The following is a 20,595-nucleotide window of genomic DNA, read 5'->3' on the forward strand; positions in this document are numbered from 1 at the left end:
AAGCGCAGCTGCGACGTACATGATTCGCTGTGTTTTGGAGCTTGCCGTGCCATCTCCGCACAACATTAGCAGCTGTACAAAATTTGCAAAGCCTCAAAGATTCGCAATGGGCAAGAAGTCTCGGAGGTTACGTAGAACGGAGAGGCGGCAGCCTCCGCTGCCTTCTGGATGACCCCGCGTCGGTTAGATTTTTTTCCGATTTTGCCTTCTCTCGCCGTTCTCTCCGTTTCGGAGGCAATACAGCCTTCTGTGTAGGCAGTAGGCGCGCTTCTCTGGCCGTGTGCCAGGCGAGCGTAGTTCGAATTATCCGTAAGGGAACCTTCTCGCGTTCGAATTAACGGACTTTTTTATACATAGACTTCTGTGGAGCTTGGCCGGACCAAATCGTACAGTTCGAATTATCCATAAATTCGAATTATTGAAGTTCGAATTAACGAGCTTTCACTGTATAGGGATGTTAGCACTTTATTGTATCTGGGGCTGCAAAAGAAGTTGAGTGACGGCTGTTGGAAGTTCATTATTAGCACAGAAAGAACCTGCTATAAATAACATAATTTAAAGTTTGAGTCGAATGTCAAGTCTACTATGCTTAATTAATTCCTACATTTTATTTTAACTAATGTACCAGTATTTCTATAAGCACTAGTGCGACATATATTTGTAGAAATATTTGTGTAAACTTCACACATTGAATTGGGCTAATATATAAACCTGCACTGTGTAATATATCTGTGTGCAGAAGGCAAGAAATTGGGCCAATCTTGTTTTTAGAAATTTGAAAAGATTCTTCTTGAATCACAGTTGTGCTAGTCTCTCATCAGGAATTACCTCACCGACAAAATTATGCACAGGGCATGCTTTTAAGATAATAAATACCAGGTTTCATTGTTTCGATTAAGGGCGTGCAAATATTTGATATGTTAAAGTAGGCACTTTGTCAATACAACTATTTTCTAATAGTCTTCGAACACTTAAAACATTACCTGTGCACTAATATACCTCAAAGTGAAGCAAAAGTCTGACAAATGTCACCCCCATGGGCATAGTATAGGCATAAAACAGGAGAGTGTGCATAGTAGAGGAAGTATACACTTCTGAGGCAGCTAGACTTTCCTGTCTATACAGAGATCATTTGCACTCTCTGAAGAGCCCTTTGTATGCGAGTGATTTCCTCATTTGTTCCTAGTGATCCGTTAGTGCTTTTAGTAAACTATGCTACATAATGTGATGTAATTACAGGAACTTGCCAATGGAATTAACACTTGGAATGTGTACATGGTTTTACCCATATTTTGACAATAGCTGTGCATTCTTCAAAAACAGTTTGGAACATATCCTACATTTGTTTCAATTCTGGCACTATTCGATTTGTATTTCATTCAGTATGCAAAAATTACTTCTATATAAGGCGACAATGTACCTTCATGTCATTGGAGGTCTTATCCACAACCTCGATGACATTAAAGAACTCTTACACAAACATAACCCAAAGGTGCTGTGTGTTCAGGAGACACATCTTAAATGCACACAAACAATTTTCTTCAATACGCCATCTACCGTCGATACGTCATCTACCGCAAAGACCGCAACGAGGCGAATACCTCGTCTGGCGGTGTAGCAATAGTTGTAGACAAGTCCGTAGCTTGTTACCAGGTCGCCCTTCAGACTCCCCTTGAGGCAGTGTCAATTCGAGCAATTCTTTCTAATAAATTGATCACTGTATGTTCCTTATACATATCCCCTAATTTTCATTTGGAAAAAAGTGATTTTTATAACCTAATTGACCAGCTTCCGGACACTTACATACTCGCAGGCGATTTTAATGCCCGCGACACCATGTGGGGAGACTTGCGATGTGATGCGAGAGGTCGTTTCATTGAAAATTTTCTTGTGAACTCTGGTGCATGCCTCTTCAACAAGAAGGAGCCAACTTATTATAATATTCATAATAATTCATATTCATCAATAGAGTTGTCTATCGGCTCGGCTTCAATTTTCCCAAACTTGCAATGGCATGTAATAAAAAATCCCTATGGAAGTGACCATTTCCCTGTAATGTCAAATTCAATGCCTCAACATGAATGCCCCCTACATACACCACGGTGAAAACTAGCCTCCGCCGAATGGAATGATTTTAAGGAAGCAACTTACTTATAACGAGATCTTATCACTGATTTTAACATAGACAAAGCAGTAGCATATTTTACTTGTTTTATAATCTACGCAGCTGAAAAGTTCATTCCCCAAACACAAGGTCTTTCTTGTAAAAGACGGGTACCCTGGTGGAATGAACAGTGCAGACTGGCACGAAAGAAACAAAACAAAGCGTGGGGTTTGCTGCGTCGCTCCCTGACTGCAGAAAACCTCATAGAATTTAAGCTGACAGTCACAAGGAGGGCGCACACGGAGACAGGCAAGGAGGGCTAGCTGGGAGAGGTTTCTCTCGGGCATCACTTCCTACACCCAAGAGTCCAAAGTTTGGAATGGTGTAAGAAAGATAAAGGGGCAACAAATCTACCCTCTGCCCTTAGTGGACTACCAAGGGACTACCTTGGAGCACCAGGCGAACACTCTGGGCGAACACTTCGAACATGTATCAAGCTCCACACCCAAATCACTCCTCAAATATAAACACTTAGCTGAACTTAAGACACTTGATCGTAAATGCTGTCCAGATGAGCCATATAACCGTCCTTTTAACGTTGCCCAGCTAAAAGCTGCATTGAGCACATGTAGAAGCTCTGCACCGGGAGCTGATAGAATCATCTATGACATGATTAAGAACTTACACAAAGACACAATAATGACACTTCTGGCACTTTTCAATTCTATCTGGACTGCCGGATACCACCCATCCTCATGGAAGGAAGCTATTGTTATTCCCATCTTCAAGCTGGGCAAAGACCCTTCCTTGGCGGCAAATTATCACCCGATAGCTCTTACAAGTTGTCTTTGTAGGCTATTCGAAAAAATGATTAATGGTAGACTAATACATTTCCTTGAACTGAACAATATGCTTGATCTCTATCAGTGTGGCTTCAGAGAATGACGGTCCACGACTGATCATCTTGTACGCATTGAAGCAAATATCCGCAATGCATTTCTACATAAACAGCTCTAATAATATTTCTCGATATGGAGAAGGCGAACGACGTGACGTGGCGATACGGGATCTTGCGAGACTTGTCGGGGATGGGCATCCGTGGAAATATGCTAAACATAATAGAAAGCTATCTGTCCAAACACACCTTCCGCGTGAAAATTGGCAATGTATTGTCGCGACCTTTTACCCAAGAAAATGGTGTACCTCAAGTAGGTGTGCTTAGCTGCACACTCTTTATCGTGAAAATGAACACCCTTCGTGCTTCGTTGCCGCCAGCCATATTTTATTCTGTTTACGTAGATGATATACAAATAAGTTTCAAATCCTGCAACCTTGCAGTGTGTGAGAGGCAGGTACAACAGGGCTTGAACAAAGTATCGAAATGGGCAGACGAAAATGGATTTGAAGTGAACCCGAACAAAAGTTCTTGCCTGCTTTTCACAAGAAAGAGAGGCCTCGTTGCAGATCCCAATAACGAAATGTATGGCCAGCAAATCCCTATGAACAAAGAGCACAAGTTCTTAGGCATCATACTTGACTCTAAACATTTATTCCACACATAAGGTATCTCAAGGTGAAACGCTTAAAAACAATGAACTTATTGAAAATTTTATCCCATGCAACATGGGGCAGCGACAGAAAATGTTTGATGAATCTTCACAGAAGCGTCATTCGATCACGATTGGACTACGGTGCCGTGATTTATCATTCTGCAGCCCCGAGCGCGCTAAAGATGCTAGATCCGGTTCGCCATTTAGGAATTCGACTGGCCATTGGCGCTTTCAGAACAAGTCCCATTGAAAGTTTGTATGTCGAATCAAATGAGTGGTCACTCCATCTCCAGAGAACATACATCAGTCCAACATATTTCCTGAAAGTCCACTCTAATCCTGAACATCCGTGTTTTAATACCCTTAACGATATGACATATGATACACTCTTTCGTAATCGTTCCTCTGTAAGACAGCCCTTCTCACTTCGTGTGAGGGAGCTTAGTGTTGAAATGGATGTCCCAATTCTCAAACATCGCCTAATGCCTCCAGCTAAGCTGCTGCCTCCTTGGGATTGGCAGATGATACAATGAGATGTATCTTTCCTGCAAGTTACAAAACACGCTGCAGAGATTGAAATCCAAATGCATTTCCGGGAACTCCAATACAAACACTCCTGCACGGAGTTCTACACAGGCGCATCGAAGCCACATGAGGGGGTGTCCTATGCAGCCGTCGACCCATCCTTCTCGGAATCCGATGTACTGCATCCGGAAACAAGCATCTTTGCGGCTGAGGCCTACGCACTACTGTCGGCTGTAATGCATATAAGGAACACAAAAATCAAATAATCTGTTATATATACGGACTCCCTAAGCGCTGTGAAGGCTTTGATGTCAATTTGTAAGCACGAAAATCCAGTAATCAATTAACTATATTTCGTCCTGTGTAAAGCATATATATGTAGCCAGCATGTCATCATATGCTGGATGCCGGGTCATAGGGGCATCGAAGGTAACGTTCTGGCGGACCAGATGGCCGCATCAATTGCATTGTATTCTGTTCATCCTACAGCTGCAGTCCCTGTCACAGATCTAAGGCCCTTCTTGCACAGGAAACTGCGAAACTACTGGCAACGCTTGTGGGACAGGTAAACAAATAATAAGCTGCACGTAATAAAGCCACTATTAGGGTTCCGGCCTTCTGCAATAAAATCACGCCAGACAGATGTCCTATTCCGTCGTCTTAGAATAGGACACACATTTCGCACCCATAACTTATTACTCACCGGAAATGACCCTCCAACCTGTGGCAGATGCGGGGAGAGGCTGACTGTGCTCCACGTCCTCTTGGAGTGTCGGAAAGCCGAATCTCAGAGAAGGAGACATTTTTCCTTAGCATACCATCAACACATTCCTCTTCATCCCGTAATGTTTCTCGGTCCAGAACCGCTTTTTATTACAAACAGTGTCCTAGGTTTTCTCAGAGATGTTGTCCTACACGTTATTAGTACCATACATTCATAGCGCTTCCTCGCTTGAGAGGATGCCGCTGTGATAGTCATACTGTATAGCACATGCCTCCAGGCCCTTGTGTTTCAAGGGCTCTGGCGAGTCAGTAGTGCTCCAGGTAATTTTACCAACTCACATATCTTTTATAATGCATCATTCTCTCACGATGGATTTTATTGCTCATAGAACCTGTTATTATCTTTGACATAATCTTAAAACAGATAGATTTTACGCACTCTAGAGCGACTATTTTTAAGGCACCTTTACAGCCACGTCACATCAACCTCATTGAACGCATAACTACATTGCGAATTCATCAACACTAACTTGGCGCTCTTTGGCCATACCTGGCCCTTGCGCCAATAAAAACCAAACATTCATTCATTCATTCCAGTCCAGTATTAGGGTAAACGCAAGTACAAGGGGACAGGACCTGGCCATGTCGCCTTGCGTGTGGTATCAGGGGATGAACAGAAGCGCAAATGTGAATGGTTTGCACGGCGCAGCCACCTGGTGACATAGAGTTCAACCACACACAGTAGCAGTAACAAAATGTAATCTTCTTTGCTGCTGGTGTAAATTTTTCGCAGGAGTGTAATTGTTAACACATTGTTTTTGTAAGTGTTTAAAATGTTTTACGCTTGGTTAGAGCAATATTAGCTCTTTAGGCTTTTAGGCTGGTTAAGCTCTTCGCCAACGGGTGGCTGGACCATGGAGACCGATCAAGCAGCTCACGTATGTCTACGCTAAAGTTCCTTCATCAACTTGAGTTTATGCCTCTATCGTTCTGTCGAAATATTCAGGTAGTGTGTGATTACCGGAATACCAGACACTTTCTGCGTTACGACAGAATGCTCGCAACGCACGCTGCTTCGTAGCTCTCGCTTGGGGTCGACAGCCAAGCGGCTAGCGGAGAGGTTTCTCGCGGGCGGGGGCGGGCTCCAAAACAACCGGAAATGGACGATGTGACTTCGCATTGTGACGCAGAACCAGTGAAAGCGCAGCTTAGCCCCGATCGCTCGGCAAACGAGTTGAGGAGGAAAAGCATGGCTAGGGAGGAGGGTAACTTGTAATCGCTTGTAGCTCCATTAATACGTAACACTTCACTTAAATTGTGGTGCAAATGTTTCACTTAAGCTGTACCCTACGCATGTACAAAATCTGTCCAAACCGTTTCAGGGGCCCTTTAACATCTCCTAGTTATTATGTTACAGTTATTGAATTGCCGTCTTGATGGCGTTTCATTTGATATCCATGACGCTATTTTGCATTAAAGATAGAACATTGTGGTCAGCGCATCACTAGTAATCACTAATGACTCAGCGTTATCTTTTAGCATTGGTAAAAAAAAGTGTTTGTTTTATTACTGCTGGATTGATACCAATGATGGTATTCACTAGTGACTTAGGCATACAGCTTCATAGTAGGTATAGCTGAGTCGCTTGTTTTATGGCATTTCATTTGATATACATGATATTATACTGTGCAGTATAGCGAGATCACTGAAGTGCGCATTGTATTTCACTTGTGCTCACTAATGACTTAAGCTTATCAGTTTGGTGTATAATGCAATTAATTCTTATTTCATGAGAAATTTAGTGTTATTAATTTTAATGAAGCATGTGCATAGCTTTGCAGTGAAGCATAATAAAGTTGAAAGTGGCCACTTTGATGGAACATCGTGTGTGTCCTTTAGTTACACACATGTGCACACTCTGTCCCCAGTCAAGGTACAAGCACCAAGATGTCTAATAACTGTACTGGCAGCCATTCAGAGCTGTTTTTATCACTGCTGTGGCAATTTGCGGCCTTCCTGGCTGTTACATTTTCCCGGCTAGTATGGCATTTACTTGCATAATGATCGCACTCGCGTAATGATCGTACCCCTGAATTTTGTTGTCAAAATTCTATTTTTTTTCTTTCCCTTGTAATGATCGCACCCCGAACTTGCGGCAGCGATATGTTGTGTGCCACGTCTAGCTAATGATGATCGCGGTTACTATCTGTTGAATGCTACGCAAACGACTCTTCCAAGCCATACCAAGCGGTCTGCATGCACCGAACATTCTTAAGCAGATGCCCCATATTATTCCTTTCAAAGCTTTCCGCACTTCCATAAAAAAAAAAAAAAAGCTACAACCAAACTTGCGTTGGCTTTATTATTTGTAGGCTTTTAATGTGTTGTGGTCAACAACCACAAAAAAGGCGCCTTTCGGTTCTTCTCGTCTGCACTCGTGGGTACGCAACAAATGGCAAGCAGCAATGATAGTGGCCAAGTTTACACTGATACTTTAGAAGTGTACCCTATTCATACGCGGACGCTTGTAACACAGCTAAGATATTCCCCCACTCTTAGTGGAAACGTGCCGTATTATGATAGTAGTGAAGACAAATGCCAGAATTTCTGCTTCATACCCACCATGTGTTTCTATGTCACTGGCAGCTAAGCATGCCCATCTCTGTTTCTGTCCCCGCAAGTGGACATGGCTACGTTATTGCCACAGACCTGCCCATATTAACAATACTATTCATTACTGATACGGAAGAAACTGTTTCAATGCGCATAATGTACTTGGGAAAAATAATAAAACTCGTTCGGCGCGTTCGGCTTGCTCCGCCAGCCTCCATTTTTGTTTTGGTGCCCCGCACTATTACAACAGCAGCCGCCTGTTTGTTGACTTATTTTCATCCCACAGCAAATGCGGGATGAAGAATTGTTTTTCTTTTGTCAGGTAATGTAAACCGTGTAATGATGGCACCCCTGAATTTGCGTCAATTTTTTTTACAGTAAAGTGTGATCATTATGCAAATAGGTACGGTACTTTTTTTTCTTTTCTGGTTCTCGAAAAACGTATCTGTGGGTTTTAGTGTATTACAGCAAAGTAAAAAAACTAGCCATTTTGTTATATCTTATAAAAGTAGAGAACTGAAAAGGTAAACGAGCACACATTAACTGCCTTTCAAGATGCCTTGAGACAAGCATCTTCGAAGGAGATTTTTCGACAAAACGAGGCAGAGCCAGCATACAACATCTTGTTAAAGAAATTCTCAGCTGTTTATGCGCAACATTTCATACATAAGAAAAGAAACCACAAAGCTCATCGGAAACCTTGGACGACCAAAGAGCTTCTAAAAAAATTAAGAAAAGAGATAAGCTTTATGCCAGGTACATAAAATCTCGGAACGGCGAGGATCTAAAATCCTTCAAAATTTTTAGAAATAAATTAGCTAAAGAGCTAAGAAATGCAAGAAATCGCTATTATTTACGTACTTTTTCTTCATGCGAGGGACAAACAGAGAAGATGTGCAACAAGTTAAATGAACTAATGGGACGTAAACAGAACACTGAACCTATAAAGAAAGTTTCTGTAAATGGATGCATTTTAATCGGAGATAACTTAGTTAATGCATTTAATGATTACATTACAGACACTGGTTCCCATTTATCACTAAGCCCACCATGTACATTTCAATTCCCTGCAACTATGGACACTATTTTTTTCCAAGCGACAACACCTACCGAGGTTTGTTCAGTTTTTCTCAAACTGAAAAATTCATGTAGCTGCGATGCTGATGGCCTCCAAATAAGACCTATCAAACACGTCATTTGTGACATTGCACCTGTGACAGCTTATATTTATAACTAATGCATAACATCAGGTACTTTTCCTGAAAAAATGAAAATTGCAAAAGTAATTGTGTTATATAAGAAAGGTGACAAGCTTGATTTAAAAAATTACCGTCCGATCAGTGGCGTAGCAACAGGGGGGGCCGGGGGGCCGTGGGCCCCGGGTGCAAGGGGCCAGTGAGGGGGGGGAGTGGGGGGGGTGTCATATACGTCTGAAGGCACCCCTCTTTCCGCCGGCTACACCCTGAGAGGGGGGTGACAGAAGACCTATGGGCCCCGGGTGCCAGACGACCTAGCTACGACACTGCGTCTGATATCTATTCTCCCGCAGTTTTCTAAAGGTCTTGAAAAAATCATTCTTAACCAATTGACATCTTTCAGCAATAAACATAAACTAATAACAGACGCTCAATACGGTTTTCAACAAGGTAAATCAACAGAATTAGCACTAGTAGCACAGAAAGAATATATACTGCAGAACCTCGAAAGTAAGTCGCTCGTAATTGGTCTATTCATAGATTTCACAAAAGTGTTCGACTGCATAAACCATGACCTCCTAATACTTAAGCTTGAAAGATATGGCATCAGGGGCCTTCCTCTTCAGTTACTGACATCCTACCTTAGAAATTGACAGCAATATGTGGCTATAAACACTAGCATATCATCTACACGAAAAATACAAACAGGTGTCCCTCAGGGAAGTATCCTTCGCCCATTTTTGTTTAACATCTCCATAAACGACATAGTTCTTATCCACCGAAAAGCAAAATTCATAAGCTACGCAGATAATACCAGTGTTTTTTTATCAAACAACTCTTTTACAGGCCTCATTGATGCAGCGAACAACCTATTAACCCATCTCTCAAAATGGAGCCAGGACAACTTTTTAAAAGTAAACTCAAATAAAACACAAGCAGTCATCTTTAAAACAAGAGGTACATGTCCTCCATTGACCCACAACATATTTTACAACTCTGAGAAAATAGGGGTTGTTGACACGGTAAAAGTACTTGGCGTATATTTTACCGACACGTTGCAATGGGACACTCACGTGGATTTTGTACTCCAGAAACTGAGCCGCGTAACAGGTATACTACATCGAAATCGCTACCTTTTACCGACATCAGCTAAATTGATCATTTATAACGCACTGTTTGCCTCGCATGTAAATTATTGCCATTTTGTATGGGGCACCACATCAGCTTCCAATCACTTTAAAATACTATTGATGCAAAAAAAGATAATACGCGCTATCACAAATGTGCCATACAACTCGCACACCGAGAGTCTTTTTACCAAGTACAACATAACAAAAAGTCATCATCTCTACAAACAAACCCTCCTACAAACCTAGTACTTTCAGGTAAAAAATAGAAGCAACTTAATTACAAATATAGCAAACTTAAAAGAGAATACACCCACATATGAGACGTGCAGCCATGAAAAATGGCTCATACCCTTTTTGAGGACAAATTACGGCCATCAAATGGTCGCAAGTACCCTGCCACTGCTACTAAATTCTTACCTAGAAGCCGGCATTGACATCCATGCCTTGACACCATCGGAGCTCATCTCTCTGGTGAAAACTACCATTTAAATCACCATGGTTCCGTAAAACCATACGTATTCAATGAAAGAAGTGTAATTTATTTGATGTAACCCACTGTTCTTTATTTTTTTCATTTCTGAAAGTGTTGTTTGCCATCGGTCTGCCAATATGTAAAGGGGGCCAGGGACCACTCAAGCTGCCAATAAGCAGCTTTTACCTTGGCCCCCTCCATTTGCTTGTAAATGGGCACAAATAAAATGAAATGAAATGAAATGAAACTGGATCTAGGATTCTAAATGCATCTGCAATAAGCTTTGCCGACCTAAAATTAGCTCCACCATAATATATTCAATCTTGCAATCCGCCATGTGAAGATCATTCCTAATATATGCCAACATCCTATTAATGAGAGTTGCTAGTCCTCTGCCATGCTCATTATCCTTAACTTCTGCTTTGAAACCCGTTAGGTCACGCTAGACATCAGTGTTTCCTGTAACATAACCTGAGGATTCACACCACGCGTTCTAACAAACTACTGCAGGGATGCCTTCTTATAATTGGACCTCCTGCAAATCCACTGCCAAATACTAAATGGAGTAATAGAGCCGTCTTGATCATGTAAATTTGGTGAACTTGTTTTGAGCTTAAAGGGACACTAAGGACAAATATTAAGTTAAGCTAACGTAATAGATTAGTGTTCGAGAATCACTTAGTGGTATGCCTAAGTTCTGATATTAAGGGTTTTGGGAATGATGCTGAAATTGTCCTGTTAGGTGACAAGAATGCCCACGCACAGGATCTAGATGGCTATGCCGACAACAACGAGAAGTCAATACTAGATGTTTGTGCGCAACAAGCAGACCACGGGGCAATTATGAAACCGGCAATCGACATTACTGCCTGATGACAGAAGGAATTTATGATAAGATGAGAGAAATGGTCATTGACGAGGAAGGGTATAGTAGCATAGGAAGTGACCATAAACACATCATTCTGAAACTGAGATATGCAGTTGCGAAAGATAGCAAGGAGAAGAAAATGTCCAGTCCAAATTCGAGCGCTGAACAAATAATTATAGCCACAAGAGTCTAGGAAGAACTTGGCAAATTGCCAAGCAGTGGGTGGGAATATAGTGAGCTTCCAAATGTAATAACAAAAGCAATGCGGAAAGAGAAGCAGCTATTCATTTGAAAGGAAAAAGAGTAACCGAAAAGCTGGTCGAACAGAGAGATACGAGAAGCATTCGCCGAACAACAGAAAGCATCCCGAGAGCACAGGCAGGCAAAGACGCAGTTGCCGCAGGAAAGTAGCCAGTAAATGGGAAATATACCGGGAGAAAAAGTCAGTGGTTCAAATACTGGTGCAAGCAATGATAAAAGGTGAAAGTGAACATTGGTTGTCAGAAAGACGGGAGAAAAAGAAGGCCGCAACTAGAATATTTTGGCACCACATAAACTTATTAGGTAGGAAGTCTGAAACAATACAACATATACTAGAGGAAGATGGAAACAAATTGGAAGGGAACGCGGCATTAAATTGCCTCGGAAAAATAACAGCCGAATCTTTCCAAGGCAATGGTGAGGTTTTACTTGAGGAAAGAAAGAGCATGAAAGAGAACCAGATGGAAAAAGAGCTGGTGCTGACAAATTTCAGCTGGAACAAAGCCCAAGAAAAAATTCCGAAGCCAACAGCCACAGGGCTAGACAAAGTTCCCATTAGGCTGATTAATCAACTAGGTCCAAAAAGTAAAAAAGCTCTGCGGAAAGCAGTAGAAAAAAGTCTGAAAGATAGATGAATACCTGACAGTTGGCGACAAAGTAAAATAAATATAATTTATCGAGGTAAGGGGAAGAAAGATAGAATTCACTCAAATAGACCGTTGACCATTACATCGGTAATATACAGGTTAGCAACGCAGGCAATTAAATTAAAGCTGGAAGAATGGGCAGAGAATAATGGCATATTAGAGGAACTTCACGATGGCTTAATAATATATAGGCATCTGGATTGTAATTTTTTATCCGTGCTCAGTCTATTGAAGTCTTCAGAGTAGAAAAGAAACAGTTGTATGTGGTGTTTTTAGAAATTGCAGGAGCGACAACATAGGCCACAATATTTTGTGGGATATTCTCGAAGGGGAAGGCTTAGGTGACAATTGTCTAGAGCTTTTGAGAGAGATTTATTTAGAAAATACCGTTTGCATTGAATGAGAAGGAATGAGGAGCAAGGAGAAAGTTGATATCAACAAGTGACTGAGGCAGGGGTGCCCATTATCCCCACTGCTGTTTATGATGTACACGGTGAGGAGGGAAAGAGAGCTAGAAAGAAGTCATATCGGGTTTAATCTCTCATACAAACAGGCCGGTACAGTAGTAGAGCAGCAGCTTCCAGGTTTGTTTTATGCGGACGACATTGTGTTGCTAGCTAACACACAGAGTGACATGCAGCTAATTCTGTGGAAAGGAAGGCGATAAGTTATGTCTGAAATGTAGCGTTAAAAAATGGGGTGTTATAGTATTAATTGAAAACAGCAAACAGGCAGTGACAATACCGCGCCAGGAAATATGTTGCGTAAATTAATACAAATATTTTGGTATACGGATAAATGAAGGCAATAAATATATGGAAACAGGAAAAAAGAATAAAGTAAAGGGGAAGAGAAATGCAGCCATAATGAAATACAGCACTATGGGGATACAATAGATACGAGGTTCTGCAGGGTATGTGGAAAGGTGTAATGGTTCCAGGACTTACTTTTGGAAATGCGATTGTTTGCTTGAAATCAGGGCTACAATCGGGACTCGATGGCAAACAAAGGTCAGTGGGACTCCCACATTGGGCGCTCACGGGAGGACTACAAATGAAGCTGTCCAGGGTGATAAGGGCTGGTCAAGTTTTGAAGTGAGGGATGCTCATAGAAAAAATTAATCATGAAGAATGACTGAGGAATGTGGAAGAAAGTAAATGGGCTGGGAGAGTGTTGAGGTATCTGTACAGGAAAAACATTGATTCAAAGTGGAGGAAAAAAACTGGGAAGGTTGCCAGCAAGTATGCGGCCTGTGTGGTGAGCACCACAGCTACAAAGAACGTCAATCGAAAAGTCAGAGGCTGAAATAATCTCGTGGGTGGCAGCAATGGCAAAGTAAACATGTCCGCAATAGAGATTAGGAAAAGGCGGTTTGAAGCTTGGCGAAAGAAAAGTAGGTAAACTAGAAACAACGGTGGTGGACAAGAACAATATTCTCTGTAGGGTTTCAGAAACTTTGTTTATTTGAATTCACCGTGAGTTTTTTTTTCTTTTCTTTTCTTTAACATAGGTATGGCATAGGGCATTAAAATGACAAGAGCTTGGTGGCACTACCCATCGCCTCATTCCAAAGAGGACACTTGTAACATCCTCACACACACACACACGGTGTGTGTGTATATATATATATATATATATATATATATATATATATATATATATATATATATATATATATATATATATATATATATATATATATGGACACCCTCCCTGCAGCCGAAGGGTAAGTTGGGCACAGTATGAAACTAGTGTGTGTGTCATTCCTTCGGAGCCACCGAGGGTGCTTGGTATCTCCCTTTGCAAATACTACAATACCATCACCTGCTAGTGTGTTAAAATTCACTGCGCTTTGCAACGGGAGCATACTATTCCTTGTCGGTTCCAGCAATCATTTGCCGCTATTTTGTGATGGCAAAGAACAAGGAGCAGAGTGCACTCCAAAAGGAGTTGCCCTATTTTTGCAGCTCTGAGCCGCACCAAACATTGTAAAAATTTACTGTAAGGTCAGGATCGGGGTGTGAATTACTGACATTTGGATTTGAAGTTGGCTCCATGACAACGCAGCCTGCGCTGCCACAAAGCCACACTTCAGGGCAAGGTTCTCGAGTACTCACACTTTCGCTATCTCCTGGGGAATTCCACCCTTTTTCCACCCCTGTGTGTTGAAGCTCCCTTCTCTCCTCCGCTGTCGGTTATTTTCCTCCTCTGCGTCGGTCACCATTTTGCATTTAGCAGTTAATAGTGCACATGGTGCTACCAAAGTTGAACTTGGGTCACGATAAGCTGTGATCAACGGCCCAGTTCTCATCTCGGGAAACAGTAAAGCAGTCATTGGCTTAAGATAGGACATGGACAAGTAGTTTATACCATAATGGATGCTGTTTTGTACACATCTGGGGGTCGTGTTTGCAGTTATTTTCATGGGTTATATGCGCATATTATTTTTTTTCTTGCTGGACTGTTCTGAAACAGGATGCGGGTTGGCAGGTTATATGGGAAAAACTGTAGCATTTCCTAGCCGGCTCCTTCAAATCTCGACTTAAGATAATGTTGCCAAACTTCTGTGCATGATCAAAAGGAAACTCACTGATGAAGTCTATAAAACAAATTTGTTTTGCCAGCGAATCATAACAAATTTTGCAAGTGCCAAATATGGTTACCGGGCCTCAAGTGATCATTGAGGATATGAGAGCTGGCTTGGTCAAAGCATTTTTGAAGTGTTCTCTAAGGGTCGTAGGAAAGAGTAGTCAAACACTCCATATTCGCTCACTTTGTAATTCTTTAGCTTTCTGAGAACTCCCTTTTATAAGTGAACTTCACAAACAGGATCATGAAGCATTCCAATGCAGAAATATTGATTAAATAAAAATCACTGTTAGGAGTTCTTTGTTTCATCGTACTTGAAATCACCCTGAAGATCTCCCAAATCAAATGAAAAAGCTAGCTTGTCATTAAATTTAGCCTCTGTGTTATTTTTTGCCATTTCTTAATAACTCTTATTTACTTTTTTTGTTTGTGCAGCATCAAGGACTTTAATTTCTGCATCAACTGCGAAATGTGACAACTCAAAACAAGGATGCTTCCACCGATGTCAGCTATGTGACTATAAGACTGATGAACTATTTCTTCTGGAAGAACATGCCAGCGTCCATACTGGCGAGAAACTGTTTCATTGCCCTTCATGCCCTCAGAGCTTTCCACAGGAGCAGAGACTGAAAACCCACCTGCTCACCCACACAATCAAGACGCCATTTCAGTGCACTTCATGCTTTCGGAGCTTCTCGGTAAATGCTCACCTGAAAGAGCACCTGCGCATCCATACGGGCGAGAAACCATTTCATTGCCTTTTATGCCCTCAGAGCTTTTCTCAAAAGTCGAACCTGAAAACCCACCTGCTCACCCACACAGGCGAGAAGCCATATGAATGCCCGTCATGCTCTCAACGCTTCACGCGCAAGTCCTGCATGAAAGCCCATCTGCACACCCACACAGGTGAGAAGCCATATCAGTGCCCTTCATGCTCTCAGAGCTTCTCGCGAAAGACCTCCCTGAAACAGCACCTGTACAGCCACACAGGCGAGAAGCCATATCAGTGCCCTTCATGCTCTCGGGGCTTCTCACAAAAGCAACACCTGAAAGCGCACCTGGTGACTCACACAAGCGAGAAGCCATTTGACTGCCCTTCATGCCGTCAGAGCTTCTCACGAAAGAGCAACCTGAAAGTCCACCTGCGCATCCACACAGGCGAGAAGCCATATCAGTGCCCTTCATGCTCTCAGAGCTTCTCATACTTGAGCACCTTCAGGAAACACATGAGGCAAGAAGCCATTTTAGTTCCCACTCTACCTTCAGAGATTCTCGTTCAGAAATGCCCTGAAGATACACAAGTGCATTCATACAGGTGACCGGCCATAAAGTTGCACCGTCTGCTCCAGGTCCTCATCACTTGAACAGACTTCAGAGAGCACAGCACCATGGTGCTGTTATATAGGTCAACAATCTCGTTCAACTAGAGTCTGAATTACAAAATATACATATGTGTAGTATGTTACATAGTGTTCTACTGCATCAGGTAGCACAAGTGTCTCTACATACTCCTGAGAGCAAGCTTTAACTCAAGCCAAACTCTGATGCCGCCTATTCAAATACATGTAAAACGCAGAAACGCTTTTCTGAATAACCAGTGGGTCGATTATAATGAAATTTGTTACAATTGGAGAGAAAAAGTTTAATTCTGGTGATTGCTGGAAGCATAGTTTTGGTTGAAGGCCTGAATGTTATAACAGGAATTTACAAAGATGGTCCAGCATGAAAAAAATTGGAGCTAGAACTTCATAAATTTTTAGCTCTGTACCTGGAATAGATATCATAGCTCAGTAAGCTGCATAAGTTAGATCTTTCAAAGTGGACAAATTTGATGTATGAATTTATTTCTTTTGTTAATTTCTTACACTATTTACGGGGACCTTTCAAATGTCCTACTCACTTATTATTTATTTATTTATTTATTTATTTATTTATTTATTTACAAATGCTGCTATTTAATTTAGAGACATAGCAGAATTGGGTTACAGACTAACTTATGAGCACAACAATGTCAACTAACATGGTTAGGCAGTTCTTTCCGAAATTGATTAGTCGGCAATAAACGCTGAGAACCATCTAAGTTATTCCATAATTCAACAGAGTGGGGAAAAAAGAAAACTTAAAACCCACTATTATTGCAATGAAGGGAGCTATGTTTAATGGGTGAATACGTCGGGTTACTTGCTCAGTAGGTGTGATTAGCAAGGTAGGCGCTGCCAGATTTGAAGATGGGAATGATGTTAGCTTATTTCCAAACCTGGGGAACTGTCAACGTCTCAAGAGATTTGTCAAATATAACTGTCAAGTACCGGGCATTCCCTTCAGAGTATAGCTGTAAAAATTTCTTTGGCACTTCGTCAGATCCAGAACTTCTTGTAGTATCAATTGTTAGTAATAAGTTGTGAACACCAGCGTAAGTTATAATGAGAGCAGGAAGGCCTGGTAAAGTGTTGTTGATGCAGAAAGAACGATCGACGCCATCGTCCTGACAAAATACAGACTGAAAATAAGCCTTGAAAGTTTCGAAAATGCTAGAAGGAAGGGTGATCGTTAATGATCAATGATGAAGTGTCATGAGCAGCCGGAAGCACTGTTTTCCAAAACTTCAATAAGTTTTCTTTCAACAATGATGATAACATGGTGTCGAAATAAAAGTGCCTGGCTTCGTGCATTTTGCTTTTTAATTTGGACAGAAGCAGGTGCAGTATTCAGCATTGGTTGCTCTGACTGACATTTTTACGTTTCTGAAGCCTCTTGATGCCCCTGATAAGATGAATAATGTCCCTATTATACCAAGGCTGCTTCGGGTTGCATTTCACACACTTCTTGGGAACAAACTGCGAGATGCATTTCTTAACAATGTTGCAAAACATATCAAACAACTTGTCCACACTGCAAAGGCTGCTACATTGTGGAAAAGCGTCAGAAGAGGATGCTAGAATATTACCAATAGAATTGTCATCAGCATGGGAAAAATTATTGACAATCTGAAAATCAAGTCTATTGCACTCACAAGTGACATCAACCTTCAGCAGAACTCCCTTGTGATCGGACAGGCCTTCTATGATTTGGCAGTCCTATCCATTTTGTAGTAACCTTTGGTTAAGGAAAATCAGGTCTAGGATCGAGCTCTCTCGGGTAACGCTACTAACAATCTGTGTCAGATCTAACGACAAAACCAAGTCAATAAGTGAGTCACAAATCGGCCTGTCTTGACCATACGAAGCCAATGTACTCCAGTTAATACTTGGAGTATTGGAAGCACCAGCAAGGATCAATTTGCAGTTGTGAAGCTTGTGTTTTAATATATAATCACAACAATCTGGAAATATATATTTTTTTTCAGAATCAGGAGCCCAGTATAAAGCGCCAGTAGCCACCACAAGATCACCTATTTATAATTTGAACCATACCGACTCGGTGTTAGGAAGACTCGGTATCATTACAAAATCAATGCCTTTGTGAATAAATAAAGCTACTTCGCCGCCCCTACCACATAACCTGTCAGATCGCAAGACAGAGTAATTAGGAGGCACAAAGTCGCCTTCCGTGACCAAGTCATTTAGCCAGGTCTCAGTGACACAGATCAGAGATGGTTGATGGCATTCAATTGGCCAATTGAAGTGAACTAGCTTGTTCAATAGGCTGCGTGCATTTATGTTCAGAAGGGCTAGGTTGTATCTATACCGAAGTAACTCTGTGCTGCTAGTGGGTATGTTGCTGGAAGTTTTGATAAGCGACTTGCTGGTGTCATCCCATGAGTAGCAGACGCTGTCTACTATCAGAATGTCAAAGCTCAATCGAACCTTGTTCATGTTCCTAAGCTCGACCGAATTAACCACAGAGCTCTGCATGTCTGCCACACAGAGAAAGAAAAATTCTCACTGATATGAGTATCTGAGCCTTTGAATTTAAAAGCATTCCTTAATATCGAAGTCTTCACTCTGAAATCGAGCAACTTAAGTATGATAGGTCTCACCTTCCCATTTTTTTGTGCACCGAGCCTGTGACAGTACTCAACACAGTTGCATTCTATTTTCAGTTTCGTGGAAAGGAGCTTCAGCACAGCGGGAAGTAGTTGCTCAGGGGATTCAAGCGATGGCTCAGGCAGGCCATAGATTATTACGTTGTTCCGACGTGATCGGTTTTCTACGTCGTCATTTTTTCTGCCCAGCAGTTCGATGGCTTTTCTAAGGCCGTCGACTGTTTCTTCTAGAGTATACAAACGCTGGTCGATGCCAGCGGCGGCCAACGCCCACGCTTCTATTTTCGAGATCCTATCTTCAAATGCATCAATTTTAGCGGTCAGACTTACTAAATCTTGGCTTATTCGTGTTTGGCCTTCTAGCAGTTCCGTGAGCATACGTTCAATTTTTGTGTATGGGCCAGGGTTTGGCTCTACATCACCCGACATAATTGGCAATATTCTCAAGGAATGCAGCAAACAAAAAAAGGTACACAAAACGCACTCTGGGTCTGGCAGCAGCAGCAAACAACGATCATCACTTCTAAAGCAATGTACACGGTGTCTATTGCTTACCTGCAAGATGAAGCAAGCAACGTTCAGACAGCCGTTCGCCATGCTGCTACCGGACCCGCTGAAGAGCAGAAGCCGCGAGTCTGGCTTTATATCTTCCCGTGACCACGTGAGCGTTGCAGCAGTAGTCCACCATCCACTGTTCGACCAGCACCGATGAAGTTCGTCGTCGTCAATAAGCAGGTTCTCGTGTGATACGAAATCACACGTGCCGTTGAAGGTGGAATCCAAGTTCACATGTACCGGAATGCCACGCAACCGACAAATGGAAAAAGCATAGTCCTCCGCATAGTGGCGGTCGAAGCAAGCAGAGATCTGCAAGATGAAGCAAGCAAAGTTCAGACAGCTGTTCGTCATGCCGCTGCCAGACTCACTATTATTCGCATATTTTAACGCCTTGTATAATACGTCAATTTTGTCCACTTTATAGATGTCCTACTTGTGAAATTTTACAGAATTGTGATATTTTTCATTGTTCAGTTAGATGTAAACTCTATAGTTTCGTTTTCTGAAAATTCGTGATTTTCAACAATTGTTAATAAAGGACTGGTGGCCTAAATCAAAAATTCACTACCAACAGTCACTACATTCTATTTCCTTTATATGCAACAAGCCTCATGAGGTTTGGGGCTGTAGTTGTCTAGAAAAACGATTTCTCCTTTCCCATACATTTATATGGGAGCCCCGAAGCTCAAGCTTGCTCTTAAAGGGTCCCTGAAACACTTTTGCAGGGTCACCATATTTCTTTTCTCAACATGTTATCAAACACAGAGCAAAAGGATTTATGTGAAATTACCCACATAAAGTCGTAGCAGAGAAAAAAAATAAAAATAAAGTTAAGCTTTAATGAAAAGAAGTCGGCAAAAACAGCTATTTGCTTTGTTATATTGTGGCTTTTCATTAGTCGAAAAGTAACCGATGTTTATTCGTATCTCACAAATTACTGTTTGCATGCCCCAACAAACTATGTATGTTTATTGTAATCATTATTGTTACACTACAGATGTCTGAATGATGTGTTCTTTAGGCTCTGTTTTTTTTCAGTATTCTTTTTGGTACGTATGAACTTGTTCTCTTAGACCAATTCATGTATTTGTTGGCTCTCTGTTCTGGTCTACATTACACAGAGAAATTACACAGTCTACATTACACAGAGTGGATTCTGTTGATCTTATTCTATTTGTGCCTTTATTTTTTTTACAAATGGGTACTTTTTTAGAGAAATTGATAGTTCAGTAAGCTTTCTACTGTCTGTTTTGCCAGAGCACCAAATAAATGCCAGTGTTTGTTGAGTATTCATTGTCTGTTCTTGATATTTGAATAATTTATTGACAGCATGCATATAGGGATGTTAGCACTTTATTGTATCTGGGGCTGTAA

General features: G+C 41.5%; 2 protein-coding genes across 7 annotated transcripts in view; one reads left to right on the plus strand and one right to left on the minus strand.

Annotated features, from left to right (window-relative positions):
* The window catches only part of LOC139048777 (zinc finger protein 271-like), a 93,883-nt gene that overhangs the window by 63,152 nt on the left and 10,136 nt on the right, over window positions 1-20,595 (plus strand). The window lies entirely within an intron of this gene.
* The window catches only part of LOC139048779 (uncharacterized), a 193,125-nt gene continuing 191,409 nt past the window's right edge, over window positions 18,880-20,595 (minus strand). For both annotated transcript variants that reach the window (XR_011507903.1, XM_070523388.1), the window contains exon 3: window positions 18,880-19,530. Coding sequence is in view for 1 of the 2 variants with exons in the window: in XM_070523388.1 (XP_070379489.1) it covers window positions 19,449-19,530 (82 nt within the window). In the remaining variant the exon portion in view is untranslated. The remainder of the gene's footprint in view (window positions 19,531-20,595) is intronic.

The sequence above is a fragment of the Dermacentor albipictus genome, chromosome 8, assembly GCF_038994185.2.
Source record: "Dermacentor albipictus isolate Rhodes 1998 colony chromosome 8, USDA_Dalb.pri_finalv2, whole genome shotgun sequence".
In the NCBI taxonomy this organism is placed as follows: Eukaryota; Metazoa; Arthropoda; class Arachnida; order Ixodida; family Ixodidae; genus Dermacentor; species Dermacentor albipictus.